General features: G+C 46.4%; 1 protein-coding gene and 1 long non-coding RNA gene across 3 annotated transcripts in view; one reads left to right on the forward strand and one right to left on the reverse strand.

Annotated features, from left to right (window-relative positions):
• LOC140736686 (uncharacterized) overlaps positions 1–17,572 on the reverse strand; it is a 53,412-nt gene that overhangs the window by 9,140 nt on the left and 26,700 nt on the right. The window contains exon 2 of the long non-coding RNA XR_012100992.1: positions 10,097–10,226. This is a non-coding gene — a long non-coding RNA (uncharacterized lncRNA). The remainder of the gene's footprint in view (positions 1–10,096; positions 10,227–17,572) is intronic.
• c12h1orf52 (chromosome 12 C1orf52 homolog) lies at positions 4,670–16,061 on the forward strand. Of its 2 annotated transcripts, XM_073062513.1 has the most exons (4): positions 4,670–5,039; positions 12,208–12,400; positions 13,688–13,776; positions 15,161–15,297. In XM_073062513.1, exons 1-3 carry the CDS (start codon positions 4,782–4,784, stop codon positions 13,774–13,776), a joined length of 540 nt encoding a protein of 179 aa, XP_072918614.1. In that variant the 5' UTR covers positions 4,670–4,781; the 3' UTR covers positions 15,161–15,297. The 2 variants fall into 2 exon arrangements, with proteins under 2 accessions (XP_072918614.1, XP_072918613.1); XM_073062512.1 differs by lacking the exon at positions 13,688–13,776 and having other exon boundaries at positions 4,675–5,039; positions 15,161–16,061.

The following is a 17,572-nucleotide window of genomic DNA, read 5'->3' on the forward strand; positions in this document are numbered from 1 at the left end:
AGGATATCTTGGATGTGATCAGAAATATCCCGAACCCTGGCACCAGGGAGTCAAACTACCATCCAGGTCTCCTGACTGCGTCCACAGAATCGCCTATCTGACCCCCTAACTATCGAGTCTCCTATTACTACTGCCTTCCTCTTCCTTTCCCTATCCTCCTGACCTACAGGACCGGACTCTATGCTGGAGTCACGGCCACTGTTGCTTCCCCCAGGTAGGTTGGTTTCCCCCCCCCCCCCCCCCCCCCCCAACAGTACTCAAACAGGAGTACTTATTGTCAAGCGGTACAGCCACTGGGGTACTTTCTAGTACCTGACTCTTCCCCTTCCCCCTCCTAACCGTGACCCACCCGTCTGCCTCCCATGGCCCCGGTGTGTCTGTAACTCCTCTCTATCAACTCCTCACTCTCCCTGATCAGACAAAGGTCATTGAGCTGCAGCTCCAGTTCCCTAACACGGTCCCTTAGGAGCTGCAGCTCGGTGCACCTGGCGCAGATATGGACGTCCGGGAGGCTAGGAGACTCCAGGACCTCCCACATCCGATAACGAGAACAACAAGCTGCCCTCACACTCATACTTCCCCCTTTCCTCAAATAACAGGAAAAATTGCAAACTAAACCTACCTTGCCTTTCCCGTTTCCGCCTAAGCCCATTGAGCCAAAGCCCTTAAGCCTTCACTCTGCTCCCGGCTCACTCCACTGCCCGTTGTTTAAGGCTGTGTCCTTTTTAAATCTTTCCCCTTTCACTGCCCGACATTGGTGAGGAATGAGATTCAGTCCTTTGCAAGGGGGGACATAGGGTCAGGAGAAGTAGAGTCTGTGTGGATAGAACTGAGGAACAGTAAGGGCAAAAGGACCCAAATGGGTGTTGTCTACAGGCCACCAAACAGTAGCATGGATGTTGGGTGCAAGTTGAATAGGGAGTTAACATTGGCATGTGGCAAAGGTAATGTCGCAGTAGTTATGGGGGATTTCAACATGCAGGTGAACTGGGAGAATCAGGTTGGTGCTGGACCACAGGATAGGGAGTTTGTAGAGTGCTTACGGGATGCATTCTTGGAACAACTTGTACGAGAGCCGACCAGGGACAAGACAAATCCTGTTCATTACATAACACTAAATCCAGAATAGATAAGCGATCTCGCTGTAAAGGAGCCATTAGGAGGTAGTGATCACAACATGATAAGCTTTTATCTGCAATTTGAGAAGGATAAGGGCAGCTCGGAGGTGTCAGTGTTGCAGATGAACAGGGGAAACTATGGAGCCATGAGGGAGGAGCTGGCCAAAGTTGACTGGACGGATAGCCTAGCAGAAAAGACAGTGGAACAGCAATGGCAGGTATTCTTGGGAATAATGCACAAGGTGCAAAATCAGTTCATCCCCCAGAGAAGGAAGGATTCAAAGGGGGGAAAGGGGCCACAGTGGTTGACAAAGGAAGATAGAGACTGCATAGCATTAAAAAAAAAAGGAAATATGACACAGCTAAGGTGAGTGGGAGGACAGATGATTGGGAAGTTTTTAAGGAACAACAGAACTTAACTAAAAAGACAATAAGGGGAGAAAAAATGAGGTACGAACACAAGCTAGCCAGGAATATAAAGGAAGATAGCAAAAGTTTTTTTAGGTATGCGAAGAGAAAGAAGATAGTTAAGAACAATGTTGGACCCTTGAAGAATGAATTGGGTGAAATTGTTATGGGAAACAGAGAAATGGCAGAAGAATTTAATGAGTACTTTAGATCTGTTTTCACTAAGGAAGACACAAGCAATCTCCCAGATGTATGGATGGGCCAAGGACATAGGGTAACAGAGGAAATGAAACAGATTGACATTCGGAAGGAAATGGTGATGAGAAGACTGATGGGACTGAAGGCTGACAAATCCCCAGGTCCAGATGGTCTGCACCCTAGGGTACTAAAGGAGGTGGCCCTGGAAATTGCAGATGCATTGGTAATCATTTTCCAATGTTCCTTAGATTCAGGATCAGTTCCTGAGGATTGGAGAATGGCTAATGTTATCCCACTTTTTAAGAAAGGAGAGAGGGAGAAAACAGAGAACTATCGACCTGTCAGCCTGACATCGGTTGTGGGAAAGATGCTAGAGTCCATTATTAAGGATGAAATAGTGGCATATCTAGATAGTAGTGATAGGATTGGGCCGAGCCAGCATGGATTTACCAAGGGTAAATCATGCTTGACTAATCTGTTGGAGTTTTTCGAGGATGTAACCAGGAGGTTAGACGGGGGAGATCCAGTGGATGTAGTGTACCTCGATTTTCAGAAGGCATTTGATAAGGTCCCACATAGAAGATTGGTGGGTAAAATCAAAGCTCAGGGCATCGGGGGGAAGGCATTGTCATGGATAGAAAACTGGTTGGCAGATAGAAAGCAAAGGGTAGCGGTGAATGGGTGTTTCTCGGAATGGCAGGTGGTGACTAGTGGGGTGCCACAGGGCTCGGTATTGGGACCACAGCTGTTTACCATTTATGTTAACGATTTGGATGAAGGCAAAGAAAATAACATCAGCAAATTTGCTGATGATACTAAGCTGGGTGGCAGTGTGACATGTGATGAGGATGTTAGGAGAATTCAGGGTGACTTGGATAGGCTGGGTGAGTGGACAGATACTTGGCAGATGGCGTTTAATGTGAATAAGTGTGAGGTTATCCACTTTGGGAGTAAGAACAGGAAGGCAGATTATTATCTGAACGGTGTAGAGTTGGGTAAGGGTGTAATACAAAGAGATCTCGGAGTCCTTGTTCATCAGTCACTGAAGATGAATGAGCAAGTGCAGCAGGCAGTGAAGAAGGCCAATGGAATGCTGGCCTTTATTACAAAGGGAATTGAGTACAAGAGCAAGGAAATCCTCTTGCATTTGTACAGAGCCCTGGTGAGACCACACCTGGAGTATTGCGTACAGTTTTGGTCTCCAGGGTTAAGGAAGGACATCCTGGCTGTAGAAGAAGTGCAGCGTAGATTCACGAGGTTAATTCCTGGGATGTCTGGACTGTCTTACGCAGAGAGATTAGAGAGACTGGGCTTGTACACGCTGGAATTAAGGAGATTGAGAGGGGATCTGATTGAAACATATAAGATTATTAAGGGATTGGACAAGATAGAGGCAGGAAATATGTTCCAGATGCTGGGAGAGTCCAGTACCAGAGGGCATGGTTTGAGAATAAGGGGTAGGTCATTTAGGACAGAGTTAAGGAAAAACTTCTTCTCCCAGAGAGTTGTGAGGGTGTGGAATGCACTGCCTCGGAAGGTAGTGGAGGCCAATTCTCTGGATGCTTTCAAGAAGGAGCTAGATAGGTATCTTATGGATAGGGGAATCAAGGGATATGGGGACAAGGCAGGAACCGGGTATTGATAGGAATTGATCAGCCATGATCTCAAAATGGTGGTGCAGGCTTGAAGGGCTGAATGGTCTACTTCTGCACCTATTGTCTATTGTCACACGCCTGCGCAGTCCCACCTCTCTTAACTCTGATGAGAATAAGAAAAAGTCGAAATGGCTCCCGCCACTCTCCCGTTCTGATCCTCCGACTTCATTCTCCAAAAAGGTCCTGGTAACATCCTCATAAATCTTTTCTGTCCACTTTCCAGTTTAATAGCATTTTGTTCCCAAATTCTGGAACTTCCTCTCTGCTTTTCTCTCTTTCTAATATATTCTACAAAGTTGCCTCTCTAACTAAATGGTGGCCCACTCACTCAGAGGAGGTAGGCCAGGCAGCATCTATTTAAAAGAGTATAGTCGACGTTTTGGGCCAGGACCCTTCATCAGGTCTGAGCAGCAACAGGCACCAACACAATGTTATCAAGAAAACAACCTCTCCCTCAATGTTGCAAAAACAAAGGAGCTGGTTGTGGATTACAGGAGGACTGGAGACTGGCTAACCCCTATTGACATCAGTGGATCTGGGGTTGAGAGGGTGAACAGCTTTAAGTTCCTTGGCATCCACATCACCGAGGACCTCATGTGGTCTGTACACACTGGCTGTGCGGTGGAAAAAGCACAACAGCACCTCTTTCACCTCAGACGGTTGAGGAAGTTTGGTATGAGCCCTTAAATCCTAAAAACTTTCTATAGGAGCACAATTGAGAGCATCCTGACTGGCTGCATCACTGCCTGGTCTGGGAACTGTACCTCCCTCAATCGCAGGACTCTGCAGAGAGTGGTGTGAACAGCCCAGCACAGCTGTAGATGTGAACTTCCCACTATTCAGGACATTTACAAAGACAGGTGTGTAAAAAGGGCCTGAAGGATCATTGGGGGCCCCGAGTCACCCCAACCACAAACTGTTCCAGCAGCTACCATCCGGGAAACGGTACCGCACTATAAAAGTCAGGACCAACAGGCTCCAGTACAGCTTCTTCCACCAGGTCATCAGACTGATTAATTCACACTGATACTATTGTATTTCTATGCTATATTGACTATCCTGTTGTACATAGAATTTATTGCAAATTACTATAAATTGCACATTTAGACGGAGATGTAATGTTTACTCTTCACATATATGAAGAATGCAAGTAATAAATTGAATTCAATTTAGAGGAGGGCCGTACCAGGAGGTCTGTGCAGGTACAGGTGCCAACCGGCAGAAGGGGCCATAGCAGGAGGTCTGTATAAGTACAGGCGCCAACCGGCAGAGGGCGCAGTACCAGGAGGAATATGCAGCAGCTACGGGCGCCAACCGGCAGAGGGGGACGTAGTGGGATCTCTATACTCAACTGTCCGCCTCGGGCTGCTACTTGCCGCTCTGAACGGCGCTGAGGGTCAGCATGGCGGACGGGCCGAGTGACCCCCTGTCCTACTTCGCCGCCTACGGGAGCTCGGACTCGGAGTCAGACACGGAACCGGAGCCGGAGGCAGTCTCGCCGGAAACCCAGGCTGCCGAGAGCAACGCGCTCCCGGGCCCACGCCTCGCTCTCCCCGCCCCCGAAGAGCTGTTCGGCCACGTGTCCCGGCCCAGCTTCTTGAGCGACCCACGGAAAAGTCGCATCGACTGGGAGCGCCGGCTGGTGCGAGCCCCGGAGGAGGTGAGGGGGCCATAGAGGAGGGGTCATAGGTCCGTGGGCGGACTCAGAGGTACTGTGGGCGGAGCAACTGGCGTGGGCGTGGCCACGTCAAGGGGCGGGGCCAGAGGCTCTGGGCGGAGCAAGGGTCCGGGTCCATGTCCGGATCTGTGGGCAGCGTGAGGAGTCTGGGATGTGGAGACTGGGTATATCGTGGAATCAGCATATCTTTATACAGTCCCTTCGGCCCACAAAGCTGTCCCTTACCTTAGAACTATCCATAGCCCTCTGTATTTCTAAGCTCCATGTACCCATCAAGGAGCCTCTTAAAACAGTGGTCCCCAACCACAGGGCTACAAAGCATGTGCTACTGGGCCGCGAGGAAACGATATGAGTTAGCTGCACCTTTCCTCATTCCCTGTCACACCCACTGTTGAACTTGAACCCATGCGAGGTCATCAGTCACCTAAACACAGTGATACCCTTGCGCCAGGAATCACTGGTTGGTTTCGGGTAAGCGGCCGCCTTGTTCGGCCGGCGAGAAGTGCCGTTGCTACTGGCCTGGAGCATGGACAGATGGGCGCTACCTCTAAACCTGTTTAGCACACCGAATGTTTGTGGGGAACCTGATGCTAAAATATTTGCAGATGACCTAATTTGGGCTCAGTGTTTCACAAGTAGCGGAGCAGCTACCTCGCTGCGATCTACTGAAAGTCATCCCTTGAGCTAAACCTTTGTCGGCCAATAGATCCTACCTACCTACAAGGAGGGTGGGCACAAACCCTGTCGCACTCCTCGCTCGGTCGGCCGCTCTCTCCAGACTGTGACCGCCGTGGCCCCGGTACGGGGACCTCTGGCCCTTACCTTGTTCTCTCACTGGTGTGTTGCAATGATTTTATATGTTCATATGAGGAAAATATGTGCTGTGTGTTTAATATCCAAACGTTACTTAAAATGTTATGATGCTATTGACTTATAAGTGAGTTATAAATGATTTATCACTATATTCATGCGCAGTGTGTTTAATATTAAATTCATTAGATAAACCCTTTTAGAAACGAAATTGAGTGTATTAGCCACTTATAAGTGACTTATAGTTGACATTACCTATATTCCGGTCATGATTAACACCCGCAACCCCCCTCCGCAGTGCAAAAAAGGTTGGTGACCCCTGTCTTTAAGGACCCTATCGTATCCGCCTCCATCACTGTCACCAGCAGCCCATTCCACGCACTCACCACTCTTTTTTAAAAAAAAATTACCCCTGACATCTCCTCTGTACCTACTTCCAGGCACCTTAAAACTGTGCCCTCTCGGTGCTAGCCATTTCAGCCCTGGGAAAAAGCCTCTGACTATCCACACAATCAATGCCTCTCATCATCTTGTACAGCAATCCCATCCTCTGTTGCTCCAAGGAGAAAAGATAGAGTTCATTCAACCTCTTCTCATAAGGCATGCTCCCCAGTCCAGGGATCATCCTTGTAGATCTCCTCTGCACCCTTTCTATGGTTTCCACGTCCTTCCTGTAGTGAGGCGACCAGAACTGAGCACAGTACTCCAAGTGGGGTCTGGCCAGGGTCCTATATATCTGCAACATTACCTCTCGGCTCTCACGATTGATGAAGGCCAATGCACCATATGCCTTCTTAACCACAGAGTCAACTTGTGTAGTAGCTTTTTGAGTGTCCTGTGGACTCGGACCCCAGAATCCCTCTGATCCTCCACACTGCCAAAAGTCTTACCATTAACACTATATTCTGCCATCATATTTGACCTACCAGAATGAACCAGCTCTCTGTACTTTCTCCTTGTGGAATTCTCCGGGTTCTTCCTACAGTTCAGTGGTGTAACAGCTAGGTTTATTAGTTGTTAATAATTGTCCTGTGATTAGGTTCGGTTTAAACTGGGGTTGTCAAGGGTTGCTGGCGGCCCAGCTCAAAGGGCAGAAGGGCCTACTTCACGTGGTATCTCTAAATAAAGAAATAAACACTAACCGGTACTGTGAGAGGAAACCAGAGTGCCTGGAGAAATCCCACGCATTCCACTGGGATCATTAGCATATGTTGTCACAGCAGTGCAATAAAAACTAAAAATTACAAGATATATATGTTAAATAAATAAGGAGAGGCTAGAATGCTGTAGGTGGGTGACTGTCAGGAGGAGGAAGGGACGTGCACGGCCAGTGCAGAATACCTGTGACCTTTCACCTCAATAGTAAGTATACAACTTTAGATACCAGAGGGGCACGACCTACCGGGTGAAGCCACAATGACCGGGTCTCTGGCACTGAGTCTGAAGAGCAGAGAGGTGAAGAGGACAACAGTGTTGATAGGAGATTCCCTAGTCAGAGGAACAGAGCTGAGGTTCTATGGGTGTGATAGAGACATCGGATGGTACATTGACTCCCTGGTGCCAGGATCCGGGATATCTCAGATCATGTCCATGGCATTCTCAAGGGCGAGTGTGATCAGCCAGAAGTCCAGGTACATATTGGCACCAGTGCCATTGCTAAACAAGGTGAGGAGGTCCTGAAGAGCCATCTTAGCGAGTTAGGAAGAAAGCTGAGAAATGGGACCTCCAGGGTAGTGATCTCTGGATTGCTGTCTGTGCCACATGCCACTGAGGGCAGGAATAAGATGAGTGTGTGGCTGAGGAATGGGTACAGGGAGCAGGGGTTCAGATTTATGGATCATTGGAGTCTTTTCTGGACACGATCATGGCTAACATGGCCAAAGCCAAAGTGAGGGCGTATAATACAGCAAAAATTAGTGGGAAGCAGAGAATTGGAAAGCTTTTAAAAACCAACAGAAGGCAACTAAGAAAATAAGTAAGAAGGTAAAGGTGGAATCTAAAAGTAAGCTGGCCAATAATATTGAGGAGGGTAGCAAATATTTCTTCAGATACATAAAGTGTAAAAGAGAGGTGAGAGTGGATATCGGACCACTGGAAAATGGTGCCAGAGAAGTAGTAATGGGGAACAAGGAAATGGCGGATGAACTGCATCAGGCTTCACTGAGCAAGACACTAGCAGTTTGGTGGAAGTTCCAGGTGTCAGGGGTCATGAGGTATGTGGAGTTACCATAACTAGAGAGAAGATTATTGGGAAGCTGAAAAGTCTGAAGGTAGATAAGTCACCTGGACCAGATGGTGTACATCCTAGAGTTCTGAAAGGTGGCTGAAGAGATTGTGGAGATTCTGGAATGGTTCTGGAAGACTGGAAAATTGCAAATGTTATTCCACTCTTCAAGAAAAGAGAAAGACAGAAGAAAGAAAACCATAGGCTAGTTAGTCTGACCTCAGAGGTTGGGAAGATGTTGGAGTAATTATTAATGATGAGGTACTTGGAGGCACATGATAAAATAGGCCATAGTCAGCATGGTTTCCTGAAGGGAAAATCTTGCCTGACAAATCTGTTGGAATTCTTTGGAGAAATACTAAGCAGGATAGACAAAAGAGAATCGTTGATGTTGTGTACTTGGAATTTCAGAAGGCATTTGATAAGGTGCCACACATAAGGCTGCTTAACAAGCTAGGAGCCCATGGTATTACGGGAAAGATTCTAGCATAGATTAATCAGTGGCTGATTGGCAGCAGGCAAAGAATGGGAATAAAGGAGCCTTTTCTGGCTGGCTGTCATTGACTAGTGGTGTTCCACTGCGGTCTGTGATGGGACCGATTCTATGTTATATGTCAATGATTTGGCATGTGGCCATATTTGCAGACGATATGAAAATATCGTGTTGGGGCAGGTAGGTTTGAGGAAGTAGAGAGGCTACAGAAGGACTTGGGTTAGGAGAACGGGCAAAGAAATGGCAGATGGAATACAGTTTCGGGAAGCATATGTTCATGCATTTTGGTAGGTGAAATGAAAGGGATGACTATTTTCTAAATGTAGTGAAACTACAAAAAAAATGAGGTGCAAATGGATTTAGGAGTCCCTCTGGGATTAGGTAGTCTCTAACGGTTAATTTGCAGGTTGAGTCTGTGGTGATGAAGGCAAATACAATATTAGCATTCATTTCAAGAGGATTAGAATATAAAAGCAAGGATGTAATGTTGAGACTTTATAAACTACTGAGAGGGTTCAAAGGAAGTTCACGAAAATGAGTCCAGGATTGAAAGGCTTGTCATATGAAGAGTGTTTGATGGCTCTGGGCCTGTATTCACCAGAATTCAGAAGACTTAGGGGTGACCTAATTGAAATCTATCAAATGGTGAAAGGCCTTGATAGAGTGATGTGGAGAGGATGTTTCCTGTGGTGGTGGAGTCTAAGACCAGAGAACACAGTCTCAGAGCAGAGGGGTGTCCGTTTAGAATGAAGATGATGGTGAATTTCTGTAGCCAGAGAGTGGTGAATCTGATGAGGGAGAGGTTGTTTTCTTGACACCAAAGAGATGACTTCTTCCCTGTAGGCCACCTCATTATTGTTTGAGACAAGGCCAATCAATGTAGTGTCGTTGGCAAATTTAATTTGCAGATTGGAGCTGTGGGTGGTGACACAGTCATGGGTATATAGGGAAGGGACTTAGTACACAGGCCTAAGGGGCTCCTGTATTGAGAGTCAGAGGGGTGGAGGTGAGGGAGCCCACTCTTACCACCTGCTGACGATCTGACAGGAAGTCCAGGATCCAGCTGCACAAGGCAGGGTCAAGGCCAAGGTTTCTGAGCTTCTTGTCAAGCCTGGATGGAATTATGGCGTTGAATGTGAACTGTAGTCCAAGAATAGCATTCTCACATAAGCATCCTTCTTCTCCAGATGTGTAAGGACAATGTGTAGAGCTGTGGCTATTGTGTTGTCTGTCGATCGGTTGTGTCGGTAGATGAATTGTAGGGAGTCCAGTGTGGGTGGTAGCAAGCTGCAGATGTAATCCTTGACCAGCCTCTCAAAGCATTTGCTTATTATTGAGGAGAGTGTGCCAAGATGCCAGTTGTTCAGGCATGTTACCTTGGGTTTTTTTTTAGGTACGGGGACAATGGTGGATAATTTGAAGCAGGAGGGCACTCTACACTGGGAGGGGGAGAGATTAAAAATGTCTGTAAACACACCTGCCAGTTGTGCTGCACACATCCTGAGTACTCACCCTGGGAAGCCGTCTGGTCCCGCAGCCTTGCAGCTGTCCACTTGTTGGAAACATCTACGTACCTTGGTTTCAGAGATGACCAGGTTGTGGGTTGTAGCGGTGGCCTTCCTCGGAGGCTCGGAGTTAGCGTCTAAAAAGAGAACAATAAAGTAGAAAATTTAGAGTGGTAATGTACATTGTCCATTCACAAGTCTGCTGGAGGAGGGAAAGAAGCTGTGCCTGAGCATTTCTTCAGGCTCCTGTACCTCCTCCATGATGGTAGCAATGAGAAGAGGGCTTGTCCTGGGTGATGGTGGTGCTTAATGATGGATGCTGACTTTTGAGGCATGGGCTTTTGAAGGTGTCCTCAATGCTGGGTAGGCGAGTGCCCCTGACGGACCTGGCCGAATCTGCAACTTTTGGCATCTTTTTCTGATTCTGTGCAGTGGCCCCTCCATACCAGAGGGTGATGTAACCAGTTAGAATGCTCTCTACAGTACATCTCTAGAAATTGTAAGATTCTTTGATGACATACCATATCTTAAACTGCTAATGAAGTATAGCTGCTGCTGTACCTCCTTTGTAATTGCATCAATATGTTTAGCCAGGATAGACTTTCAGAGATGTTGACACCCCAGGAATTTGAACCTGCTCACCCTTTCCACTTCTGGTCCCTCAACGAGGACTGGTGTGTATTCTCACAACTTCCCCTTTCTGAAGTCCACAATCAATTCCTCGTTCTTACTTTGAGTGCAAGGTTATTACAGTGGTACACTCAACCAGCTGAGGTGATCTATCTCTCTTCTGCACACCCTCTTGTCACCATCTGAAGTTCTGCTAACAGTAGTTATGTCATCGACAAACTTATAGATGATGTTTGAGCTGTGCCTAGCTGACAATTGTGGGTGTAGAGAGAACAGGGCAGTGGGATAAGCATGCTTTCCTGAGGTGCAGCAGTGTTGATCGTCAGCTGTTGTTTCTGATCCTCACTGACTGTGGTCTCCTCTCGTGGAAGTGAAGGATCCATTCGCAGGGCGAGGTCCAGGTTCAGGGGTCAGTAGTCTCAGGGTAGGGTCAGGTGGTATTGAGTGGGGCAACAAGACATCAAAACAAAGCCCTATGCTGGGTAGTTAGAAATGTTGATGATACCCAAAAGTCCTGGCCAACATTTAAAGATGATTTTTATTTGTCACACGTACATAGAAACATCAAAGTGTACATTGAACTGTGGCAATTGCGACACTGACTAACACAGTCCAATGATGTGCGGTGTCACCATGTTTCTAGCACCAGCATAATATATTCAAAACTCACTTCGGACTGTGGGAAGAGACCAGAGTAACTGGAACACCCAGAGCAAACCCAGGGAGTTCACAGGGAGGGCATGCAAACTCCTTACAGAGAGTGCCAGAGTTGAACGCCCTGAGCTGTAATAGCAGCGTGCTAACTTGTCTCTTCCTATTTCTCTCCAATGCAATGGTAAAGGAGATAGAATTCTGACCACTGAGAGAGCATGGCACCTTCCGGGAGGTTGCTGTAAAGTAAGCAGCTATTGCTTCACAAAACCAACCTTGTGATATACAAGTGCTTAACTGGTACTTTGGGATGAGTGAAAACTCAGGAGAAAGCATCCGCATTTCTGTGGCTGCTCAGTTCATTTTTAATCTGCAATTCAGTATTGAATGCTTTGTCTTATGAAGAGTGTTTGATGGCTCTGGGCCTGTATTCACCAGAAACCTAACTGAAATCTAATGAATGGTGAAAGCCCTTGATGGAGTGGATGTGGGGAGGATGTTTCCTCTGGTGGGAGAGTTTAAGATCAGAGGACACAGCCTCAGAATAGAAGGCCATCCTTTTAGAATGGAGATGAGGAGGAATTTCTTTTGCCAGAGAGTGGTGAATCTGTGAAATTCTTTGCCACAGGCAGCTATGGTGGCCAAGTCTTTATGCATATTTAAGGCAGAGGTTGATATTCATTGGTCGGGGCATGACGGGATACGGAGAGAAGACTGGAGATTGGGGCTGAGGGGAAAATTGGATCAGCTGTGATGAAATGGCAGAGCAGACTCGATGGGCCAAATGAGCTAATTCTGCTCCTATATTTTATGTTCTTATATTCTGCAAATCACTAGCCACCAAGGGAGTTCAAGGTGTGGAAGAACAATGCCGTACCGCCACCAGAAACCTACACAGTGGAGGAGAGGAAGGCGCCATCAGGTGCGGACATGGCGGTGAGGTGGTCCAGCATGTACCAGGACAACGGAGAGGACGCTCCTCAGCGCACATCCGGCCTACCTGCCGAGGCAGCGGAGGTCGTTGGGTCAGGTGGGTGTGGTTTATAAACAGCAGCCCCAATCAAAGGTCAAAGTAATTTTATTATTAAAGTACATATATGTCACCATATACAATCCCAAGGTTCATTTTCTTGTGGGCATTTACAGTAACTACAAAGGAACACAATAGAATCAATGAAAGACTGCACTCAACAACCAATGTGCAAAAATCAACATTGAGCACTGAGCGGTTCAAAGTTCATGATATCAAAGCACGTATGTCACCATGTCCAGCCCTGAGATTCATTTTCGTGTGGGCATACTCAATAAATCCAGTAACCATAATAGGATCAATGAATGACTGCACCAACAGGGCGGACAACCAGTACGCAAATGACAACAAACTGCAAATACAGAGAGAAAAAAAAATAATGATGCAAGCACAATCAAGTGGCCAGCATCATTCACCAAAATCTTGCTTTAAATTACAAACTCGAAAAAGACAAAATACCTTACTATAAATACAAGCCTTGATCCAGTTTTAGAGTACAGCACAATACAGGCCCTTCGGCCGTCAAAGTTGAGCTGAACATGTCCCTACCTTAGAAATTACTAGGCTTACTTATAGCCCTCTATTTTTCTAAGCTCCATGTACTATTCCAAAAGTCACTTAAAAGACACTATCGTATCCGCCTCCACCACTGTTGCTGGCACCCATTCCACGCACTCACCACTCTGTATAAAAAACTTACCCCTGACATCTCCTCTGTATCTACTCCCCAGCACCTTAAACCTGTGTCCTCTTGTGGCAACCATTTCAGGTCACCTCCTATCCTCTGTTGCTCTAAGGAGAAAAGGCCGAGTTCACTCAACCTGTTTTCATATGTTATGCTCCCCAGTCCAGGTAACAACCTTGTAAATCTCCTCTGCACCCTTTCTATAGTTTCCACATCCTTCCTTTTCTCTTTGGAGCGACGGAGGATGAGTGGTGACCTGATAGAGGTGTATAAGATGATGAGAGGCATTGATCATGTGGATAGTCAGAGGCTTTATCCCAGGGCTGAAAGAGCACATCCTCTTTCTTAATATCTACATGCTCAAGCTTTTCAGTCTGCTGCAAGTCATCACTTCTATCACCAAGATCCTTTTCCACAGTGAATACTGAAGTGAAGTATTCATTAAGTACCTCTGCTATTTCCTCCGGTTCCATACACACCTTTCCCACTGTCACACTTGATTGGTCCTATTCTCTCATGTCTTATCCTCTTGCTCTTCACATGCTTGTAGAATGCCTTGGGGTTTTCCTATAAATTATATTATGACTGATCCGTCATTACAGATCGGACAATCCATAATAACCGGCTGGATATACAATCAAGAACAACTTTAGATGTCGCCATTCCAAACACACATACCGTACAGAAATGAGTAAGTGAAAAACACCAGAAATATCTGAATTAGAAGAGCAATTGAAAACTTTGGACCATGAACAGAGTATACATTGTCCCGATAGTAATATCTACAACTGGTATCATCCCAAAGTCACTTTAAAGCAGCATTAAACAATTGGCCTACACAGCAATATTTACGCAAATCTCTGGAAAGCCACAGTACTGAATTCCACTAGAATAGTCTGAAAGTTCCTAGCAATTGACAAATGAGTGTGCTTGGCTAATCCCATTCCTCAGTTTTTACCTCCTTGAGCTGGGAACAGTTCAGTGTTGGGGTGAGTGAAGTTGACTGAAGTTACCCTTCTGTTCCTGAACCTGGTGGTGATGGTCCTAAGGCAGCTGTACCTTCTTTCTGATGGCAGCAGTGAGAAGAGAGCGTGACCCAGGTGGTGGGGCCCCTGACGACGGATGCTGCTTTCTTGCGACAGCACTCCATATAGATGTGCAGAATCTCAGATGGAAACGAGAGGGTGTACAGGAGCGAGATATACCAGTTAGTTGTCGCAGCAACAAACTTGCGCTCAATGTCATCCTATCTCCCCATTACACCCTGCTCACCTGCCCATTTCCCAATCTCCCCAACACCATCACCCCCCACCCATCTCACTTTCCCTGTTTTCAACACCGTATCTCCACATCTCCATCACCACATCTACCCATTTTCATCAGTAACTTATAATTGGTAAATTTTTGTTACGTGTACTGATGTTCAGTGAAAAAGCTTGTCCATACAGATCAATTCATTACAACAGTGTGTTGAGGTGCAATCATTAAATGCCAAATCATTATTTACTTAGAGTATTGTGAGCAGTTTTGGGTCCCTTATCTAAGAAAGGATGTGCTGGCATTGGAGAGGGTCCAGAGCAGGTTCATGAGAATGATTCCAATAATGAAAGGGTTTATGTATGAGGTACATTTGTTGGCTCTGGGCCTGTACTTGCTGGAGTTTAGAAGAATGAGGGGGATCTCATGGAAATCTATCGAATATTGAAAGGCCTCGATAGAGTGGATGTGGAGAAGATGTTTCCTATAGTGGGGGAGTCTTGGGCCAGAGGGCACAGCCTCAGAACAAAGGGACATCTTTTTATAAAAAAGATGAGAAATTTCTTTAACCAGCGGGTAGTGAATCAGTGCCACAGATGGCTGTGGAGGCCAAGTCATTGGGTACATTTAAAGCAGAGGTTGATAGATTATTGATTAGTCAGGGTATCAAAGGTTACGGGGAGAAAGCAGGAGAATGGGGTTGAGAGAGATAATAAATCAGCCATGACGGAATGGTGGAACAGACTTGATGGGCCAGAAGCCTAATTTTGCTTCTATATCTTATGGTGTTACTGACAGGTATTTTCTCTGCCTTTCAGATGAGGAGAATAGCGAGGAACCTTCTGGCAAGAAACGTAAAGTGGAGACGTTCCAGCAGAAGGAGAAGAGGAAACGGAATGAGGGGCAGGCCAACAGGGAGAAGAGTTTCGTTGAAGAAGAAAAGCGAATCCTCAGGCAGGAATTCTGCTTCAAGGAGTGAAGTGATCTGTGGCTGAATGTAGCATACACTGAGTTCCTTCTGCTTGTCCACAATCATAGTGGCTGCTGTCCTCGCAAACCAGAGGCTCCGTTATCATCACAAAGCCAGAGCCAGACTGTCAGTTGTGTGTGGAAGACGCAGCCATAGGGACATAAGACATGGAGCAACATTAGACCATTTGGGCCATCAGTTCTGCTCCGTCTTTCCACCATGGCTGACTTATTATCTCTGTCAACCTCATTCTCCTACTTTCTCCCCGTAACCTCTATTCTGAGGCTGTGCCCTCTGGTCCTAGACTCTCCCACTACAAGAAACATCCTACCACTTCCATAATGCGATAATTTTCAATGAGATCCCCCCCCCCTCATTTTTCTAAACTCCATTGAGTACAGGCCCAGAGCCACCAAACGCTTCTCATACAACTCTGTGTGGAACATTAAGTATCCGGTGAAGTGTGTGTGTATAGATTACTGGATTCCTTCAGATGTATAGGGAAGAAATCCCCTTAAGCTGTGCCAATAGCAGGCAAACTATCAAACGTTGTGACACAGACTTGATACCGCATTGTTAATTTAACAAGCATCGTGTGATGTTTTTCGGGCACGGTGCAGTGAAGAGAGTACTGCTCAAACGGAAGGTTGACTGGTCACATTTTCTGTTGTGTAGCTGGTGAACTGGCACCTTAACAACATGATCCACTTTCTTCATGTATTTACTATTAAAAGGTATTTTTTCCAGCATTCCTAGTCTGCTGAATGTTGAATATGTAACGAGTTCAAGTTCAACCATACACATGAACACAGCTAAACCTCTGGGGCCAAGGTGCAAAACTTCTGTACCAACAGTCACACACAGCACAGATAACATGTAAACATCATTAACAAAAACTATGTTACCATCATGGCTACCGGAATTTGTCCGTAATGTAAGTGAGTAAAGTCGTAAGGAAGGCATTTGACATGCTTGCCTTCGTTGGTAGGGGCGTTGAATAGACAATAAGACACAGGAGCAGAGTTAGGCTACTGGGCCCATTAAGTCTGCTCCACCATTCGATCATGGCTGATTTATACTCAGCGGCCACTTTATTAGGTTCCTCCTGTTCCTGTAGACCTTCCACTTTAATGTTTGACATGTGTTTAGAGATTACTGTGTAACGTCAGTTTGAACTACTGTCGCCTTCCTGTCAGCTTAAACCAATCTGGCTATTTTTCTCTGACATCCCTCATGAACAAGGCGTATTTGCCCACAATCTTGCGCATGAAAACACCAGATCAGCAGTTGTTGAGACAGTCGAACCACCCTGTCTGGCACCAACAGCCAAAGTCACTGAGTTGGCACTTTGCCCCATTCTGATGTTTGGTCTGAACAGCAATTGAACCTCTTGACCATGTCTGCATGCTCTTGTGCATCGAGTTGCTGTTACATGATTGGCTGATTAGATATTTGCAGTAATGAGCAGCAGTGCCTAATAAACTGGCCACAGAGTGTATTTTCCCTCTCAACACCATTCTCCTGCCTTCTTTCTGTAACATTTGACACACTTGCAAGTATCTATCAACTTATAACATAGAGCATTACAGGCCCTTCAGTCCATGATGTTTTGCTGAACTTGTAGCTGCGAAAAGGTTAATGTGGGAATGAGGCATGGACTGTTCCTCTCTGACCTGCTGAGTGTTTCTATATGTATTAAATTCAGTGTTAAAAGTACAATTATTATTAAAGTATGTATACTATATACAACATTGAGATTCATTTTCATGCAGGCAGTCACAAAACAAAGAAGCCCAATAGAATCCATGAAAAACCCCACAGCATAAAGAACATCAAACATTCAATGTGTGAAAAAGAACAAATTGTGCAAACAATTTAAAAAAAAGCAAACAAATAATTCACAGAACATGAACTAGGGTCCCTGAAAGTGAGTTCAGTACCACAGAGCCAGTTCAACACTGCAACTGGTCCAGGAACTCAACGGCTGTGGGCCCCAGCCACGGAGCCAGGTTCAGCACTAAGACAGGTGCCAATGACTGGGGGCCCCAGCCACGGAGCCAGGTTCAGCACTAAGACGGGTGCCAATGGCTGGGGCCACGGAGCCAGGTTCAGCACTAAGACGGGTGCCAATGGCTGGGGCCACAGAGCCAGGTTCAGCACTAAGACAGGTGCCAATGACTGGGGGCCCCAGTCACGGAGCCAGGTTCAGCACTAAGATGGGGGCCCCCAGCCACGGAGCCAGGTTCAGCACTAAGACGGG

The sequence above is a fragment of the Hemitrygon akajei genome, chromosome 12, assembly GCF_048418815.1.
Source record: "Hemitrygon akajei chromosome 12, sHemAka1.3, whole genome shotgun sequence".
Classification (NCBI taxonomy): Eukaryota; Metazoa; Chordata; class Chondrichthyes; order Myliobatiformes; family Dasyatidae; genus Hemitrygon; species Hemitrygon akajei.